We start from the raw sequence: 19317 nt of genomic DNA on the forward strand, positions 1-19317 counted from the left end.
ACGAATATGGGAAACTAGCAGGATAAGGGGACAGGACGCTGAAGGGCGAGCAGGCTGCCGGCCCAGGCGCTGCGCTTGGCTGTCCACGCGTCCTGGCCGCTCACTGTGTTCCACATCCAGCTGCCTTCCCGCACAAGGGGGCTCAGCTCTGCTCTGCGTAGGCACGAAGGCCCGAGCGGTGCTGGAGCGGGGCCACGAGAGGCCGGGAGGTCCCAGCAGGTCCCCGCAGGCAGCAGGAGGCCCAAGCCGCCTCCTCGGGGGACCACGAGGTCCGGGGGGCAACTAGGACCCGCTCCGTAGGGAAAATAGGGACAAGACCTGGTTACAGCGTGCATGTGCCTCATGGGACGTGTGCTCAGCCTCTGGGGCTGGGCCCCCCTCACCTCCTCCGGCCACCAGGGCTGGCACAGCCCTATTGCAGCAACGCAGCCAGAAAAACCAACGGGAAGCGACCACAAGCAGGACGGTAGCTGAATAAACTCAGTTGGTATTAGAGATAGGAGCGGGTGCCTTCGATCATTTCCAAAATACTAGATCCAAAATTCACTGGATTTATTAAAAGCATGCTAGGAGCCCCAAGAAATCCCGTAAAAGCAACGACCACATCACTCACCGGCTTTGCAGGGTATCAGTGCTTCCGAAATTTGGGACCAACGAGTGCTTATGAGAGAGAGAGAAAAAAAAAAGATTTTCAGAGAGCTCTTCAACTGCAAGAAGGTGTCAGGAAGGTGAGTTTCCAGGATTTACAGAGCTCCCATCCTCACAGGATTGCCGTGCCCTGGCAAATAAAAGATTGACAGGAGCTTCCAAATCCCCGTGTCCTCTCCGACGTACGGCGGCATCGTTCCCAGGCTTGTGGAATCCAAACCTCTGCTGCTGCTGGGCCTCGCTACAATCTGGGGAGCAGCCACACAGGTACACCCGGCTCAATCAGCCAAAAGGCTGGTCCTAGCGTTCAGCTGAAGCATCCTAAGATGCATCCGTTGTGCGCAAACCTGTTTCCAATTTCATGCTGCCAGACAGACTTAGCTGAGCTACTAGTGCTCCAGTTCAGGTGATTTTTCTTCTTCTCCTTTTAGACCTTAAGAAAGAACCTGTCCTAAAGGAAAAAAAGAGAGTATACACTGCACTCTAGTTTGTGTCTCTGCCAGAAATCTCATCATCTTCTCATCATCTTGATGGCAGGGAAGGCAGCATGGCCTGGCCTCCAGTGGGAGACATTCCCTGAAGCTCCCTCCAGCTCCCACCACATTCCCACTTCAGCCGGCTGGGATGGCCCGGTCCTGTCCTGGACTCTGTTCCTCTGACTTCACCCTACAGTGACAACCCATTCCCTCTTGTGTTACACCAGTATTTCCAGAATTACATTCTCATTTCTTAAGTTTTCAGAATGCGAAGGTGAAGAAACTAGAATTTTTATGTATTTGTCTACTTTGAGATAAAGAATAACAAAAGGTATTCAACCCCTTCTCAGATATATTATTCTATCAGTTTAGAACAATAACAATGGTACTTCCATAATATGCTTCCAGGTAACTTTTGCCCTGAAAAAATGATGAGAAAGGAGCCACATAGACCAGTAATATCTTTTTATTAAAATACCTCTTAAAACACTTATAGTAATAAAATACGTTTGATGTTGCTGTATGCCATTTGCATACACACAACGCTGGCAGCAAACACTAGACAGCATCAAAAATTACAAAAATAAGGCAAGCCTCAAAGTTTGCATCCTCACCACCGACTTTCAGGCCCATTACACAGATGCATCAAATTCTGAACGTGTTTTCCACAATTTTTCCTGGCCGTTTGTTAGGAGAGTCTCTTCTACCCTCCTGTTATCCACCCACACTATTCCTTTGCCTTGCCCTCATAGTGAAATCATAGTGATGTAAATGAACATCGTGTCACACGTCCATGGCAGCAGGCTCCTCTCCAAAAGCATCAGCTCTGTTTCTTCCCCAAGAAGATTTTGAACTGTAATTTTATTTTAGTTGTTTCAAGTAGTCTATCATGGCAAAATCTTTAGTATGATCTGCAGGCACACTTACTGTATGCTTTCTATTTTGATCAAAAATGATGCATCCTCCTCCAGCTAAAAGCAAGGGGTCAAAGCTACTCTTACATGTTCTTCCTCTCCAGTCATTTTAAAGAAACTCACATAGAATAAAAGATAACATAAGATATTGCAAACAAGGGAAGACCAACTCCTCCATCATAACTTAAGTTTTTCTATCCACATCTATCATTTTTCCCCACTTCATCCCAAGTTTAAGTAGGAATTTATTTCATTATCCACTAGTTCAGAACAACAAACAATCATTTTTCAAGTACTTCTGTATAGCTGAAAAAGAGACTGAAGAAATGAGAGTGAGCAACATTATTTCACAAGAATGAATTAAACAATTTTAAAATGACTGCTTGCATTTGCGAAGGCAGTTTGGTCTGCCCAGGCTGAGGCTAGTGGCAAAAACACGAATAACCAACAGTTTTTGTAAATAATACATAAATATGTTAAAAAAATAAGGCGCTAAACCCAACATTATTATAAATAGCAAAAGCTGATCATTAACTATTCCTACTTTATACTTAGTACCATTACCAATAGCGACCTAATAGGGTCATATTAATTGCCCTGTAATAGCCAGCATATTAAAACTTGACTTAGCAAAATGGACAGAACACTGTTGACTCAGAGCATCCTCGCTTCGCTTCAAGACTCATCTTCCCTTCATCAGTGACTTCGAGGGGAAAAAAAATAGAAGTAGGTTTTGGAATAAATATTCACAGCAAGCTACTACATGTGACAAGGGCCTGCTACCAGCTGCTCGACTGATCACCCTGTGGCACTTGCTAGGTCATGTTGTTCGTTTTTCTTTATGCATTCAGTCTTTTACTTCGTAAAGTAAACGTTCATGTTTCCTTTACTAGACTGAATGTCTGGGGAGGGAAAGTGTTTCATGCACAGTGTTCTGTTGAGCCGCCCTTCTAGGAAGTTAGGATTTTATCCATGACAGCCCAGGTTTTGAACTTGAAGAGAAGGAATGAGTTAAAAGAATTTTTCTTTCCCCACATATCCTTTCCACAACAGAAAGCTAAGCTCAAGAATAGAAGGTAGTAAAGCAGAAAATTACCCCGTCCCCTCTCCTCCAAATACAACAGTATCCACTTGATTACTTGTCAGACTCAGGAGCTGGGAATCTTGTTACCATATTATTAAGGTTTCCCTACTCTAAGGTTTCTACCTACTAGGTATACAGTATAGTCAATACATTCCAATCAAAGCTAAACAATCGGGACAGTGAGTATGAGCATGGCCGTACCACTTGACCAGAAATAAAGATAAACATAATGGTTGCAACTCTACTACTTAGCCTTGTTTACGTGAGATTAAAAAAAAAAAGAATAAAACAAAAAGATTTCAAATTTTATACATCTTTTCTCAAGCCAGCTACATTTAACTGCAACCAGTAGGTATTCCACCAGAATGCAGCATTTCCAATCCCCATCTCTTTAGCTGAGAGAGAATACTTTGGCCTCTGTGTTACTATTTTACAGTTTTCCTGCTTCAGAACATGCAGTTCATGCATTTTACAGTTTTGCTGCCATAGTCGATGCATTCTGGCCCGATACACTCGCAGCAGGCGTTGTGAAACCATCGGTATTTGGACGCTCCCATGGACTCGCAGGAGATCTTGCACTGATGTATCGACATGCAGTCGTCAAAATACACCACAGTGCACATGTGCTCTACACCAGGGGGAAGGAAAAAGGAGTTTGGTTTAAAAATGTTCAAAACACTTTAAAAGTTTAGTTAAAAAAAGGTTCAAAACACTTCAAAAGTTTAGTTAAAAAAATTAAACATTCACCTCAAAGTTGGGGTGCAAATTATTAAGACTGAGCGACAAGGGGGGAAAAAAGGGTTTAAAACGAGCCAAGTTAAAATAACAAACAAGCAAATGTTCTCTGAAAGTAAAATCTGTGCCACCAAGTTAACAGGTTTACAGTTGCCAGCAGTTATTAAATGCTATAATGAAAAGCTTAGTTTTCAAAATTTAATAAAAAAATAAACACGCACTTAGACATTCCCTCCACATTTTGACAGTATTCTTACACCATATTAAATCACAGAGCTGGAGAATCTTGTTTTCCTCAACTTGAAGCTGCACACTTCTTTTGTAAAGCAACACCTCCTTTGCTAGCAAGACTGAAAACCCCTTTCTCTCAGAAGGCCGACTTTGTTGCTCAAGGATTCGTGCAACTGTGTGAAATGAAAGTTTGGTGGCATAACCCAAAGTTGGAGTTGCAGCATTCACCACAACAGTAGAACAAAAACGAAGGCTACTTTTAATTCTCAGAGCTGATGGATTCTAACAATTTTCCTCTGTGCACACTGGATGATTACACTGCAACGGTTCATCGCCTCGAGGATCTTGGTTGTATCACACACAACACAGGAAACTTTGGGGAAAGCTCAACAGAAGGCTGCCTACAGGCACGTCTCCCTTGCACACAGACTGATCCATGTGTGGAGAAGTCAAGCGAGTTTCCAGCCAACCACTACTACTTGCATAAGGTACAGGTCTCCCGGAGAAACATGCTGACCAAGACAGGTTGGAAAAATGTCATCCAAACAGACCTGCCAAGTCAGTGTTTTATTTTTGTTGACTGCTTATGGAGAAGGGGGAGCAGTGAGATTCTTAACCACAGCACTGATTCTGCCTCTTGCACCCGAGTGTGGTTATCAGCTGCCTCCGTGGGACGCAGCTCTCACGGCGAGCTCCTAAAGCAGAGGCCAGCAAGAAGCTCCAGCACTCCAGAGATCGCCTGACCTGAGCAGTCCTGCAGGGATGACAGACACCTCTATGGTGCCCTGGCTCTTGGACGCCTCGCAAGGCCCAACGCAACGTACAGAACGGGAGCACAACGAAGCTGCTAACGTTTCTATGGGGGCTTCCTCCTCCTGGACACCTGGAAACACTGGCACCCTCTAGACTCGTCATTTATGGAAACACACCTGGGGGAAACCTGGCCACTCTACAACTGCTGAGCTACCTGAAGAGCTGCAAGAGGGTCACCCGATGTACGGCCAGGCTACCAAAAGAAAGATATTAAACCTCTGTGTTCAGGCTCTGATGTGCACTTCTTGCAGACACTGCATGCTGTGCAACAAGCAATATGAGTCTTGAGGAGGAAGGGCAAGTGCGTAGCTGGAGCACGTTGTTTCTCTAACCAGATGGACCAAACAGGAAAGCTGTGCAGTGAGGAAAGCTGTGGCTTTCCAAGCAATCTTGAGGCACTGCTGGGAACGTCAACAAAATCCACCAAAGCTATAAAAACCCTGTCCTGCTCTTGGCACGCTTTCTAATAAAGCCGGGGGCCTTAGCAAGCAGAGGAAGAGAGTCCTTGGAGAAATAAAACCTCTGCTTAAAAGCAGTCTGTGCCCTCACAGTTTCAGTAAGGACACGTATCCTAAAGGGTAGAGAGGTCCCCAGCAGCGCCTGGCGCGGCTGCCAGGGCCCGGCTGGCGAGAAGGCGCTGAGGAAACCCTCAGGGGGAGACGGCCGTCCCGGCGCGCCGGGCTCCGTGCAGAGACACAGGCTGGTCTCGATGTGCCGCACGGATTCTGCGCACCGGCCATCTCCTTCACACCCAGTTTGAAGACCCGCCCCCCTCCAGTTACTACAGGCCACAGCAGTTCCCCAGATGAAGCACAGAATCTCTCTTGTTCAGCTACAGAAACAACCCCAAAGCCAAAGGTATCTACAGGCTTCCTGGGGACGCTGGCGAGTATTTAAATGGCTTCAGACGCCCAATTACGCAGTCATCGCCGCAGACAGACAGGGTATTGCTCACTCGCCGACGGCTCGCTCGGATGCCGTTCAGGCACTTTCGGGAGCGCTCCGGCAACTTTCACACAGAAAGGCCTCCAGAACAGGGCCTCGGCAGGTGGGAAGAGGGAAGCGGGGGAAGCGCAGCCACACAGCAATTTTTATCAGAACATAAAGGGTTTTCACCTCTTCTCCGTCCGTACTGAATGAAGGTTACGTGAGAGGAAGAGCGGTGTAGGATCAAGTCCAAATTCAAAACAACCAGAAGAAATGGACTCCTGTTTCCTCTGTACTTTATGTTACCCTTTGTGCTGTGAGCAAGGCTTACGCTGGCACGCTACAGCAGAATTCAGCAAGTCAGAGGGTAGAAAACAACTACTTACTGTAAATTAAGAAAAAACATTTTTTTTTGTTTTTGAAGATGAAAAAGAACTTTCCCAGTTAACTGCAGCTCCCCACAAACCATCTTTGAAATTAAAGGTCCTAAAAAATGTCTGCTGATTTATCAGTAGCTCTAACAGCATTTTAGCAAGGTAACCGGGCATTTTAGTGAGGCCACCGTACCATTTTATAACAGTCAGAAATTAAAAAAAAAAAAGGCAATTTTTAATGGGCTCCAAGGGCACCTACAGATGTGGTTGTCCTTCTCAGGATTTTTAGATCCTCTCTATCCAGCTGGCACTTAAGGGAAGTGCAGAGCTGACACCATCTACAATGTCACCAAGTGGTTGAAGTAAGAAGCCCTCAACTCCAGCACAGATTTTGTTTCATCAGCTGCCAAAAGCTTCTCTGCTTCCCTCTCGCTCCCTCGCCAACATCCTGTCATGATCTGAAACAATTAAGCTCCGTTAAACATCTCAGCTTGCAGTTCAGAGCTTCAAGGGAAGCAGCGAGAAGTTAGACGATATATAAGAATAAAGTATAAAAGTAATCCTATAATAATAATCTTTGCAATCCTTTCTGAAGTAACAACTCAAATGCAAAAAAAAAAAAAAACAACAACAAAAAAAACACAACAACCCACTGGCTTGAAGAATTCCACTAGCTCCAGCAGTTCCACGTACTTTGGCTGCTAAAAAGCCAAAAGCCAGTTCACAGGAGGAAAGGGAAGACACTCATTAAGATAATAACGGGCACGTTCAAGGTTTAATAGCTCACAGTAGGGCAGGGCTAGAAAGGAATGCTTTATATCCCACCACATTCCAGCTCCTCAGTGATCCACAGCAGTCCTGTCAGGGCCCAGTGGCTTCAGATATCTCAAACACCAAACTGTTGGGTTCCTGTGGCTAGCATTGCTTTTTCTGGCACACATCCCAGGTTGAATGCAGCACAATCTGGCATCTTAGACCAGTTAAACATCAATCCCTACATGAATCTGTGCTGAAATTAGAATCAGAACTGCATACACAACATGACATGGGGTATTTTTATACAGAACCTTCCAAAATTTTGGGATGCCTTCCATGAAATGCCACACAGTTTACTGTCCCCTTCCCTAAAACTACCTCTCCTTGGCCTCCTCTCTCCTGACAGGCAACAAGAGAGAGTCTCCTGCCAGCACACCACACCACAGCCAAGCATGCCGGCACCCGCGGGCCGCCCACACCACGGAGAAGACACCATGCTGTAAAGAAAACAAAGCACGTGTGTTCCTGCTCTGTTAAAGGTATCTTTTGCAACCTCCCAAATGTCATGCCCTTGAAGCCCACTACCTAGTCTACCCTCTGAAGGACATCTCTTTTGGAAAGATCTACAATGAATCCGAGGGCAATGTTTGAGCAGAAGGAAGGGGTTAAGATCCTGTGTCTTCAGTCTCTTCCACTGTAGGTTAGACCTGAATATACTGCAAGTGAGTAGGCAAGTGAGTAGACTCCCTCTACTCCCGGCAGTGGTGCAGTGTGGGGAGAAGTCAGAACCTTCTTGTGCTCTGACAGAACATCTGTGATAGACACCTGGGTTTTATGAGCAAACTGTAATGGGACTTCTTCACAAGCAGAGCACTACAAATCATCATCTACACTGCAACCATGCGACACTCCTCAGCAGGGTCACCTAGTTAGCTTCTTAAACTATAGGATTTTGAAAGCCACTTTCTACCTTTTCTGGTTCTTTGCTGACTACTAAGATGGAGGAGACCAATAGTGAGCAACTGTAAGAAAATATCTGACACTTATTTCTACTCTAAGTGTCTACTGAAGTGTCTGAACACCAGTGGCACTTGGTGACTATTTCCAAATACAGCTGTTATTTTTGGAATGTCATCATTTCTATGAAAGCTCTCTGAACCTAATCTCAAAAACATTCTCACTAAATGAAATGAAGGAGACTTTCAGTAAGAAAAAAAAAATGCAAAGTTATGGATTTTTCTGTTTTGTTATACTCAAAATTTCTGCACTCCCTTGAATTGCATTTCAAATTCCAAGTTAAATCCAAAACTATCATTAGTCCACCCTGTTGGTATGGTAGTAAAGGACTGTCGGGCAACTGCCGTCTGGGCTGTAGCACCTAAATACACTGGGCTATATTCAAGACCGTTCCAAGCATGATTTTTCTTTAAGTATCATTTACATCTTTAAATACTGTACTGTTTGCAATACTGCACTGTTTGCACACATGGCTCTTTGTGGCTTGCCATTTAACATGGCTCTCTGCATCGTTCTCAGAATGGAGAGCAAGTGTTTTAATAAACGTCAGAAACACATGAATGAGATGTTTGCTGACCATCTGGTTTCCTGGCTCTGGAATTCATTTATTTTTCTAACGTGCTTTAACCGAGGGAAATTAGAAAAGTTGCCATTACAATTCCACGTGATCAATAGCAGCCTTGCTCCGAAATGTAACTAGGCCAAAGGTTCACAACGGTATGGAAGAACAACATGCCCATCCTTTAGGGTATCTTTCATGGTTAAGATTAAAAAAAAGTCATCACAACAGCAGCATACAGAGTTACTCATATTAAAGGTTCAGAAGAGAAGCGCAGTATTAATTATACTATAATAAAACAAATCAGATGCTTTTTTTCAGTTAAGCAGCAGTTTTACTAAGAACTACTTATGAGATCCTTATGAATCTGAGGTAAAGATTTTCAAAGGAAAAAAAATCAGGTTTAGCATGCAAATCATGCAGAGAAAACTTTCCTTATCCCACTGTCATCACTACCTCAAAATATCACTTTTATTCTCCAGCTAATGACATAGTCTGTCCTCTGAATTAAAAGCGAGCACAAGGGGAATGAGTCTGTACATTGAAAAAAATGTTCCCCAAATTACTTATTTTAAGATCCTGTCACCTCCTCCCCCCCAAATATTAAGAGTGACCTTGCTAATCCTGCTGATATTTGTTACTAATCTTGAATTTCCATCACTCAAGTTCAAGTTATGCCAACTCAGATCCTAGAATTAAACACCTATTCTGGAGGTAGTGGCTTAGGGGATGTTTCTTTCTCAAGTCCCTAAAGCCACACGTTTCAGCTCCCTCGCTCTGCACTCACATGGGATCTGCATTCAGTTTCGGGTCTGCCCTGTCTCCTAAGGCCCAGGTGACTGTTTCAGGTTCCAGAAGCATCTACTGTTAGCGTGTGCACATAAAATAACATGCACACGCTACATCATGCTGCAGGAAGAATTCGAGAAGCGACAAACTCATGTACTTCAATACTCTCCAAGACCACCAGGCACTTCCACAGCATCTTTCCTTCTCCACGTTTGTTTCACCCCTTTTGTTACGTCACATTCAAAGGTACACACTTTTCACACACCATATCTGGAAAGGAAAGAGTGAGCGAAGAAAATACACTGAAAGGGCTCCTCCTAAAAGACACCAGAAGAAACATTAAGGATTTAGACACCACACTTGTTACCTTTGTCACTAGAGTAAGGTGCATGGACATTGTTGCTTGGGACGGAGACGTTCTGGTGCTGTGGCTGGTTCACCGTTTCTAGAAAGGATACTAGATTCTCATGATGTGACAGTTCTTCTGCTACAGGGAAGGACACAATATTCCAGTTCAGCTGAGTATCCCCTTCTGTGAGTGCCCGGAAAAGTGAAGGAATTGGTTCGTGCAGCTCCTCCACAGTGCTCTTGGACGTGGGAGGTGTATCGCTGTAATTGCGAGGATTGCACATGCCTGCAGAGGGATGGGACAGTGGTAAGTGACACAAAACTGCCCGAACTCTGCCTCAAATGCAAGAGAAATTGTTTCTTGTTACGCAAAACAGGACTCTATTGTAAGTTCCCCTCCTCTGAACTCAGCGGCAGAAACCAGCAAACGCAGCAGGACTGGTTTCCAATACGGTAGATTTCAGAACTCTGCAGAGCTGTACAGAGCACACAGGCAACCTGAGAGATCCAGGGAAAAAGACCTCACAAGAAAACCTCTCCTGTATAGCATTTCACTTCCCTTTTTATACTAGCATTTCAGTTGAGAGTATGGAAAGTTCAACGAAAGGTTTGTTCCCCCTAGGAAAAGAGAAAAGCACACTATAAATGCTACCAGAATAAACCTGAAACGAAAGCTTATGACTGAAAGAAGATACCATCTCAACAAATCCTGAGGTACATGAAACTTTTGATCATAACTCAAGTATTCAAGCTCATCTGCTTCAGGAATGCAGTAGACGTTACTCGTCATCTTCCAGGTGCCAAGATCAATATCAGGAGAGAGCACAATGTGAATGTGAAATGTGAATGTGAAATCACAATGTGAATTACTTTGCCTTCCCGGAGACAGCCGGGGTGACACTAGTTTTGCTGCTCGGTTGGAAGGATCACTACAGGCAAACTGCTTATTTCAGGTTACCACTTCCTCATTTTTCACCATCTTTTGTGGTATTTTTTTTGAAACCAAATATCCTTTATTTTAATCCTCCTTTCCACTTCCTGCCAAGTGTTTGTGATATGCAACGCAGGTGCCAGACTTTCATTAACAATATAAGTGCTACCATTTATAGCCAGTAATGAAACTGAAAGGTACCTTCACTTGATCTGAACATAGAAACCATCCATTTTACAATTAAAAGTTATGGCGGTATAGCTAGTTATATTCAGAAGTGATAAAACACTACTGGAAGTCACCTGACCAAAGAGAAATCCATTTTCCTCATGTGTATCTAGATGTGATTTTGAGTAGTTTCACAGACACAGTTTTAGGTAGCTACAGCTACCAGGCACACCAGTCCTCAGAGAGGCTTATATGAGAGCAATGGGAGATAGACATGCTCAAGATATACCTGCACCAGATCAGAAAAGCATCTCCTGCCCTGTAGATGCATTAAGACCCAGTTTCTGAGAGTGGGTTTAATTAGAACTATATACAAAAAAACAAAAAACAAAAAACTAAAAAAACACCCTTTTCAGTTTAAGTAGATATGATTTTTGCGATGAAGAAAACAATGAGTTTTGCCCATCATGCTTTCAGCATGAGACCTCCCATATCTCAAGCATGCAGTTTAGCATTATCAGCATTTAAAAGCACTGACAGTACAAGTCAGGCAATTCCTAGAAAGGTGACCTAAGTATTGGGTAGAAAAAAAACTCACTTAGCATATTCACAACATAACTTAATAAAGGAAGTCTATCAAAATTTTCATTTGAAAGTTCTCAAATTGGGTAAGAGCTTGGTATAGACACATCGACAAAGTTTATTGGATGTCACTGTAAAAATATTGTGAAGTGGAAAGCAGTGAGGTTTTCTAGAGGCTGCATCTCTCAGCTTGGATTCAGAATATGGTTTTCACTGATGACAAATACACAAGAAAAAAAAAAGATCAACATGCTTATCAGGAATGTATATCAAAATATTGCAGGATGTGCACACTTTGTGTACATATCAATGCAACAAAAAATACTACATTAAGATCCGATACCAGGAAACCATTCCTCATAGTTTAACAGATAACTACTGATTGCACCAACCTTCTTCACTCTTACTGTTTAAAAAGTGGTTTAGTATTTAATACCATAGCTTTGGACAAAATTAAAACAAAACCTCAGCATACAAACAACTGCTAAGGAACAAACACATCCACTTCAGCTGACACCTAAGTCTTTTTACCAACTGAGCTAATACTTATTAGCAAAGATCTCTTCTCCAAGCAGCAGTGGATGCCTTGCACTCCTATTGCTTCGTTTGAGTAAGACATATTTGGCTACACTAAGAACCACAGGGAAATCTCTTCCCTGACTCCACCACCAAAAAAAGAAAAATCCCTTGTGAACCCCTGCTCTCCCAGCGCCTGTTCTTCCCACTGATATTCACACAAGGAGAAACAGAGAAGCAACAAGAACTGAGGCACTGGCAGAACTATCAAGAGATGTTTTAGATTAATTAAAACTGGGAAACTTAAACCAAAGCCCTGTTAATTCCTCTCTGTACTAGCAAAACAGTTGCAGAACAGGGAGTAACGTGCAGATTTAGAATTAAACCTATGTTTGGACTTGGTTCTTTTTTTCATAATCCCAAGAACCAAGTACTGCTTCTGCCTACAGAACATCTGCACAATAAAGTTTGCTTTCTCCAGCAGAGAATGGTTCTGAGCGAGGGAAACAATCTGCTGCCCCATTCCCTACCTCACATGGCAACTGCATGCTTTACTTTTACATTAAAAACATCAAACAGATATCAGAAGGGGGAAGAAAATAGGGAAAAAAGAAACTTCCATTTTACTTTGCAAGGAGACCACTGGAGGAAAAAAAAAAGTCAAAAAACCTCTAAGACCCAGCACAGGGGCTGGAAACACTTTATACCACCTGGAAGAATCACACCTGCACAGGGATTCACCTCTCCACTGCTGATAGAGAGAAGAAACACAGGCAAACTATCCAGAACAGGATGTCAGACCACATGTGCACATCTCTGTGGAGCGGGAGAAGCAATGACCTGCTTTGGAAAGGAACATTTTGAGGCTAACCATCGGTGCAAATTCAGAGAAGAAGCAAGCAGACTGAGAAGCTGGTACAGGAATAGCAATTGAGATGAATCCATTCGCGGAAGGCAGAAGGATTTTGAATGGCAGGAGAGGAACCTTTCCAAAAGCTCCTCTTGTCCAGGCTGTCATGGCAACAACGGGTCTGCCTCTTCCCTACGCTCCAGAGAGAGCTCTTTTTATTTATAAAAGTTGCCTGAAAACAGTTGGGCCACCCATATCCACTGCGAGTTCCAAGCAAACCCAAAGGAATTGCCACCTCATGGTATTTGCTGGTGCACTTCACAGCAAGAAACCTTTCCATGCAGTCTCCAACGGAGTTTCATTAAGGTGACAGTTCAAAAGGAGCTTATGTCTTTGAGACAAAATTAGCGGCTGGTTACCACGACGTTAACCAAGTGCAATGTGGAGTACCGCAACCACCCACTCCATTAAACAAAGGCCCTCCTACCACTTGGTTCCTCGCCCAGCACCCCCAGAAGGAGCTCCGGGGTGCCCGAAGGCCGGATGCGGCGGGGCCGGCGGGGCAGCGCGGAGCTCCGGGGCGCGGGATGGCAGACTTACCCACGCAGTCGCAGCACTCGTCCCACAGCGTGCCCAGGCACAGCATGCACTCCTTGCAGCAGGAGCAGTTCCCTTCGCCGGGGCGGCACTGGCACAGCTCCTGCAAACAACACAGGCCCGTTACAGCGCGGCCGCGCGGGACGCCTCAGCGTGCCACGGTGTGGAGAAAGCCAAGCACGCCCAGAGAGCGAGCGAAGGGTGGAGGAGCCCCAGCCACAGAATCGATCCTGCTGGGCAGCAGGAGCCTTTGCAAGCTCTGCTAAGCTGAGGTTCTAAAAACAGACCTCAAGTCATCTAACAAGCATGTAAAAGGCAAAAAAAAATCCTACTCGTGTGAGACCTGTTCACACCTTTGTATGCCTGGATCTACAGGTTCTTTGAATGTTTTTCCTATCGCAACAGGACGTTTAAAGATGGATGTTTCTTTATACATAAATAGTACGTGTAAGTTATAATTTAGCTAAGGAAACAGCTACCATAAGCAACATGTGCACATTTAGGAAGAGATGCAATGTCTACCATTGCACCTACTCATGGATTCTACAAGAAACTTACTTGCTGAAGTGAGAAACACAAGATTTTGCATAACCTTGAAAGCTTGTTACATATTGGTCTGTATTTTAAATATTAGTGACTACTTTTTTCCCTAGCAGGCCAGCTGATTCACTTTTGCTATTAAGAAAAACAATGTCCTGGGACACTTCCAAAGCTTCTGTAGCCTCTAGAAAGGAGAAATCAGATGCATGTGTATTTTTCTTGAATACTTATTATGCTACCGTGCCAGAACGAGCACGGAAGCAGGAATGTTCCAAACTTCCTTCCGACTGCCCACACCTGGAGGCGTTGGCAGTGCTGCTGCAGACAGACACTTGCAAACTTTGAAGCATGGCAACTCCCTGCGTGTGTGAAGGAATGAGGACAGAGAGAGGAAAGGAAGATGGTTCATTCCTATCCTGGAATAGCCACTGAAGGCTCCATCTTATGTAAGCACAGCTGGCTGAAGACACCACTCACGAGAGGCAGGCTCAGACCTCAGCTGCTAGGTTAAAGGAAGGGAAAGAAGCTGAAAGCCAACTCAATAACAAGCCTTTGCCTCCTACTGCTAAGAAATATGAGGCAGAGAAGAAAGTTACCGCAAGAGGCATTTCTACAGCCAACTCGAGCAGCACTTTTGCTATCAACAGCAGAGCACAGGGTGCATTTATACTGCCCTTCTTTCCTCATCCTGCCACACCGACAACCCTAAATAAGCGCCTGTTACAGACTGCAAAACTACCAAGATTCTTCTTTACTTCTTATTTCACAAAATTTCTTAATGCCACCTATTGCTATGCTGTTTCCAAGTGAAAGATGAAAAACAGGCTCATTAGTAAGACCTACAAAATGCTCCATAAGAGGAGACACCATGAACTGAGCAAGATGACTTACGTGAATGAATGACGCATTTCTAAAATATTTATTTTACTGTTTGATAAACAGATTGTGTCAGTCTTGAGAATACAGATCCCAAATAAAACAACTTGTAGAACAACCATAACATATTCTTAACTTGGCCAGAGCATCATATGAATATGGGTTAACATTAAAAATCTCCTATGTATTTGTTCTTCAACAGTAAAGCTGGGCAACCAACCTTGAACGTAATAAAGACACCAACAAGCCAGTGCGTGGGAGGAGGCTATTCCTCCCTGTTAATAAACTATTAAATGTAATATACCAATTGAGACCAGAAAACTCACTAAATTTGACTCAGTTTACAGGCTACACTATATGAGCCTAGGGCAGGAAAATACTGGCACAGAATTAAATGCAACCCTACATTTCACACTTGCAGCATAACAGGAAAAGCTCTGCTCAGTGCATATACGTGTATGGATGGCATCACTATACCTACTAATGTTTTAACAAGTTATTTTTTATATGAAGGGCTTATGAGCATCGTAACTTGCCTTTTTTTCTCTGAGCTGGTGCAGGAGGCTGGAAGGAAGAGAGCAGCCCCATTAGCCTCTTGTGCAGTTGCTCAGCTCCCTCTTCTCCGAGTTTGACTGCCTCTTTAGTGCAATAACTGGATGTTTTCCCATGTATACGCGTGTATATGTACATGGTTTCCTTAACCGCTTCGGAGTTCTCCGAGTGACTCATCCACGCTGGATGCCTGCGCAGGATACATCTTTTTACAGGACTGCCTCCACGGGACGTGGGAGAGCGGAGCAGGATGAGAAAGGCTCCTTGGTCATAGCTGGGGGTGGTGAGGCGTCAGTGGAAGAAAATATTGCTCATAAGCAAGCCTGGCAACCTCCCCAGATGAACTACTGAAGGTGCATCAGGAAACGCATTTTGCCAGGCAAGAATAAGCCTCTTAGTCCAAATATAGAGCATTAAGTAGGAAGCAGACATGTTCCTACAGTAAAGGCACTTCTGCTCCAGAAAGCAAATAAAGTATTTTTACCAGGTATTTAACACCTGCATTTTTTCAAAGCTTTCTTGAAGTGACATGGACCATTTTCTCCATGCAATGAGAAACAGGACCTGAAGGCGTTGGCAACATTTTTGCGAAACAGAGTGGGGACTGGAAGAAAAAAAGAGCTAATGTTTTTTCCTAGAACAGTTTAGTAACACAAACTCTCCTGGAAGCAAACCAGACAGATCTATTTTGTCAAACCCACTGTGTTACGTGTAAAAGCTACAAAATACACACTGGAAGTAATTTTTAGATACGTAAGCCCCGAAGCAAAAAAACGGTGTTTATTCCACGCTGCAAGGCTGAAAGAAGTCTTGGAAACCCTTCCAAGTGAACTTGCAAGTTTGCAGACAAAGCTGAACAGGAGGCGAAGATAAAGATGAAAGATTTTGAACAGAACGAAGCAGCACCTACCAAGGCTATTACAGGCATATAGCATCTGCAAGAAAAACTCTTGCATTTTGTCCCCACTGATTTTAGAACAATCCCCTCCTTGGAAGGCTGCAAAATCCATGCCTGAACTATAGCACTGTTTGTTTCCTACCCCCAGCAGTATTTTAAAGCGGCTTGTGTTTCAATGCTGGCTTTAATTAACCATGTGTTTTCTGCTAAATCTTTGGCAGGCTTTACCAAAAGAGGCATCAATGAAGTACGTCTTCCACACCACCAGCAGCTGCAACACAGAGGCCGAGAGGAAGGGGGTGTTTTTGTTGTTGTTGCAGGCCAGGCCACAGAGCGGGGGTCTCAGCACGTCACGAGCCCGTCGCAGTGCGAGACGCAGCACGACGCGGGCGACGCTGCTGCTGCAGCCGCCCCTCGGGAGCCAGCGCGGGACTTGCCTCCCGAACCTGCTTGCCAAGAGCAGTCATGGGAACATCCCACGCCAGAAGTTTCTGCTTTCAAGGGCTTCCTCCGTGCTGCAGGGACACAATCCACTTCCACTCCCCCAGCTGCCATTCCCATCGCTCTACGTGCGGAAACGTCGCAACGACCCACGTGCTCCACGTCAACAGCAAACGTTTTGGAACAAACACTGGAAAACACGTGCCATGTGCAACCAGGATGCAGTAACCTACCTGCAAAACAGCAAGATGACAGCCTGATGTCGACTTCAGTGCCCTAATTCCAGACACACGGAAGGAGCTACAGCAAAGCCCTGAAGGGAACTCATTTTGTGCACCCGCTCCACTTACACATCCCAGTCTCATCCACAACTCCTTAATAGCTAGAGGAAGGCACAAGTTTTTGCAAACATTACGCTCATTTAGAGAGATGCCCCAATTATTTTCTTACAGATCTTTCCAGGGGCAAACACAAAACCTAGAGCACAAGAGCGCCAGTGAAGCCCTTGAGATGCGAAAGGAAGTCAGAGTGCAGGCAAGTTGTTGATCTCATGCTCTGTTCTGGATCTAACAACATAAATATTTATGTAGGGACCACCCTTAAACAGAAAGCTGCTCATAAGGAGTGGCAGCAATGACTGTACTGACTTTTAGCCATGCTGGCGAAAATATTTATGTTAACTGTATGCTTTTCAAGAGACCAAGTCTTTTGTTTTGTTATTTCTGCAACACAGGCAGCCTCGCTTTCTGCACGCAGATGACAAACATTCACATTCTGTTAGTTACCCCAGTAATCTTAGAGAGACATTATTTTGGTTTAAGACATCCCCTAGACCAAACGCTTTTTTCCCTAAATACATACAACACTGCACTGGCTATTCAAGGCCCTCGTACACCAACATCTGGCATCTTACTTGCTAATGATTCCAAGCCTCTGGTGACATGGAAAAATGCAACAGGAAGGAACTGAAAAGTGCGTTAGCTCATCGCACCACACGATGCCCTATCCATTAGCTAAGAGGCTGTTGTTACCTTTGAAAAAAATAAAAGGCAAAAGCTGCCCTTGTGCTGTGGGCTCTACGGAAAACAGCTGAGCCGGGAGACGCAGAGACCTTTTATCTGCAATGCTTCTGCTTTTGGGTTTCCAATCCACAGAGGCAGCCAGGAACAGCTTCTGCTAAAGAAGCTGCAGCCGACTCGGCGAAGGCTGCTTTCTTTGACATGTAGTCAGAAAACAACCTCAAAGCACCTTTGGCAAATAAAGACTTGGCAGTTCCCAGAAGTGCTTGCAATCTCGCTCAGAAAAGCAGCTTTTGTTCGTCTGCACCCTGCACCTCTTCACCGATGCTGTAAGATACCTGACTCTGTTTCTTTCACTGCATGGACAAACATGGAGGGAATCAAAAGCAGCAGCTGGACACAAGAGCTTAGTAGCTCAAACAAAAAGTCTTTTTTCTTTTTAAAGGCTTGCTTTCAGAGCTGGGTAATTACAGCGAGCAGTCACATCAAAGGTCTGCCTAATCAAAAAGGAGACGCATGTTTTTCCAGATGCACCGTGTGACTCCACATCCCTCTTTCACATGAGCTCTTAAGCATCTTTTCTATCTACCTTAAAAATGTTGTATTACGGAAGCACCAGACACCAACTACTTACCTGGAATAAAAGGTTTAAGAAAGTGAAGAGATTGCAAGTTAAGGAGTTGACAGACAAGGCACATTCAAAGTTATGGCTTACGGGCATTTTTGAGGAACACTATTTGTCCAACCTAAAGCTTTCCAGTCAAAGGTATATCTGAAATTACAGGATCTATTCATAACATTACCAGTAAGGAATAAAGATACTGAAATCTAACAGCATGACTAGAACTGGCTTCTAACAATAACCCCAAAATCTTAGCCCTTGACTTGAAACTGCTTCCACTGCAAAAAGACAAGACCAAAACCACGCGCATATGCACATGCGCTTATTAAGACCTATAAAACGGCTGTTAAGCTGCATTACGTGTGCGGGGCTCCACAACGACCTTCTCGGGAGGCACTATTCAACACAAAGCACAGGTTCTTGCTCTCGCGGGACCCTCCTCAGGCCCGACGCAGAGCGGCGGGAGGAGAGGCGGCCGTACCTGTATGAGGCACTTGCTGACGTCGCTGGCGCAGAGCGCCTTGTTGCAGCCCGCCGACGCCTGCGCCCACAGCAGCACGAGGAGGGCGGCGAGGGCGGGCGCCGCCGCGCGCTGCCACCTCATCCTTCCGGCACGCGAGCGGCCTCCACACGCACCTCGGTCCGCGCTGAAATGAAAAACGGCAGCTGAAAAGGCTGTTGGAGCAAAAGGTAAGCCCGGCTTTCCCTCCCCCTTGCGATTCCTTCAAACATTCAGCTCACGTTTTGCGCAGGAGCGTAAGGAGAATCGGGGTGCTGAACAACAAGCCCGACCCCTCCTCCACACCGCAAAGTCATTTATTTGACATTTTCTGCTCTTACACCTTCACGTTAAAACTACAATAAATTAAGATGAACAGCGTGGAGTTTGCAATATGTAATATCATATCCTACCTGCATTGCTAAAAGACATAAATTCTGCACATGAAGACCTAATACTAAAGGCCCAATTCCGTAAACGCATAAAGGAGATGCATATTTTTCATGTGTATTTTCTGAGGTTAAAGGTGCACACGAGCAGGTGTGCCCAAGCTAT

The 19317-nt window shown here is 44.6% G+C and overlaps 1 protein-coding gene across 1 annotated transcript; it reads right to left on the reverse strand.

Moving 5' to 3' along the window:
- Positions 1-3194: 3194 nt before the first annotated feature.
- On the reverse strand, positions 3195-18867 carry TWSG1 (twisted gastrulation BMP signaling modulator 1). Its single transcript, XM_010211750.2, has 4 exons — positions 18745-18867; positions 13319-13418; positions 9691-9957; positions 3195-3750 (listed from the first exon to the last, which is right to left on the reverse strand). The coding sequence occupies exons 1-4, from the start codon at positions 18865-18867 to the stop codon at positions 3569-3571; spliced, it is 672 nt and encodes a 223-aa protein (XP_010210052.2). The 3' UTR covers positions 3195-3568.
- Between the last annotated feature and the right edge of the window lie 450 nt (positions 18868-19317).

The sequence above is a fragment of the Tinamus guttatus genome, unplaced genomic scaffold (genome assembly GCF_059628265.1).
Source record: "Tinamus guttatus ecotype Peru unplaced genomic scaffold, ASM5962826v1 Tinamus_guttatus_pri_ptg000203l, whole genome shotgun sequence".
NCBI classification, from domain to species: Eukaryota; Metazoa; Chordata; class Aves; order Tinamiformes; family Tinamidae; genus Tinamus; species Tinamus guttatus.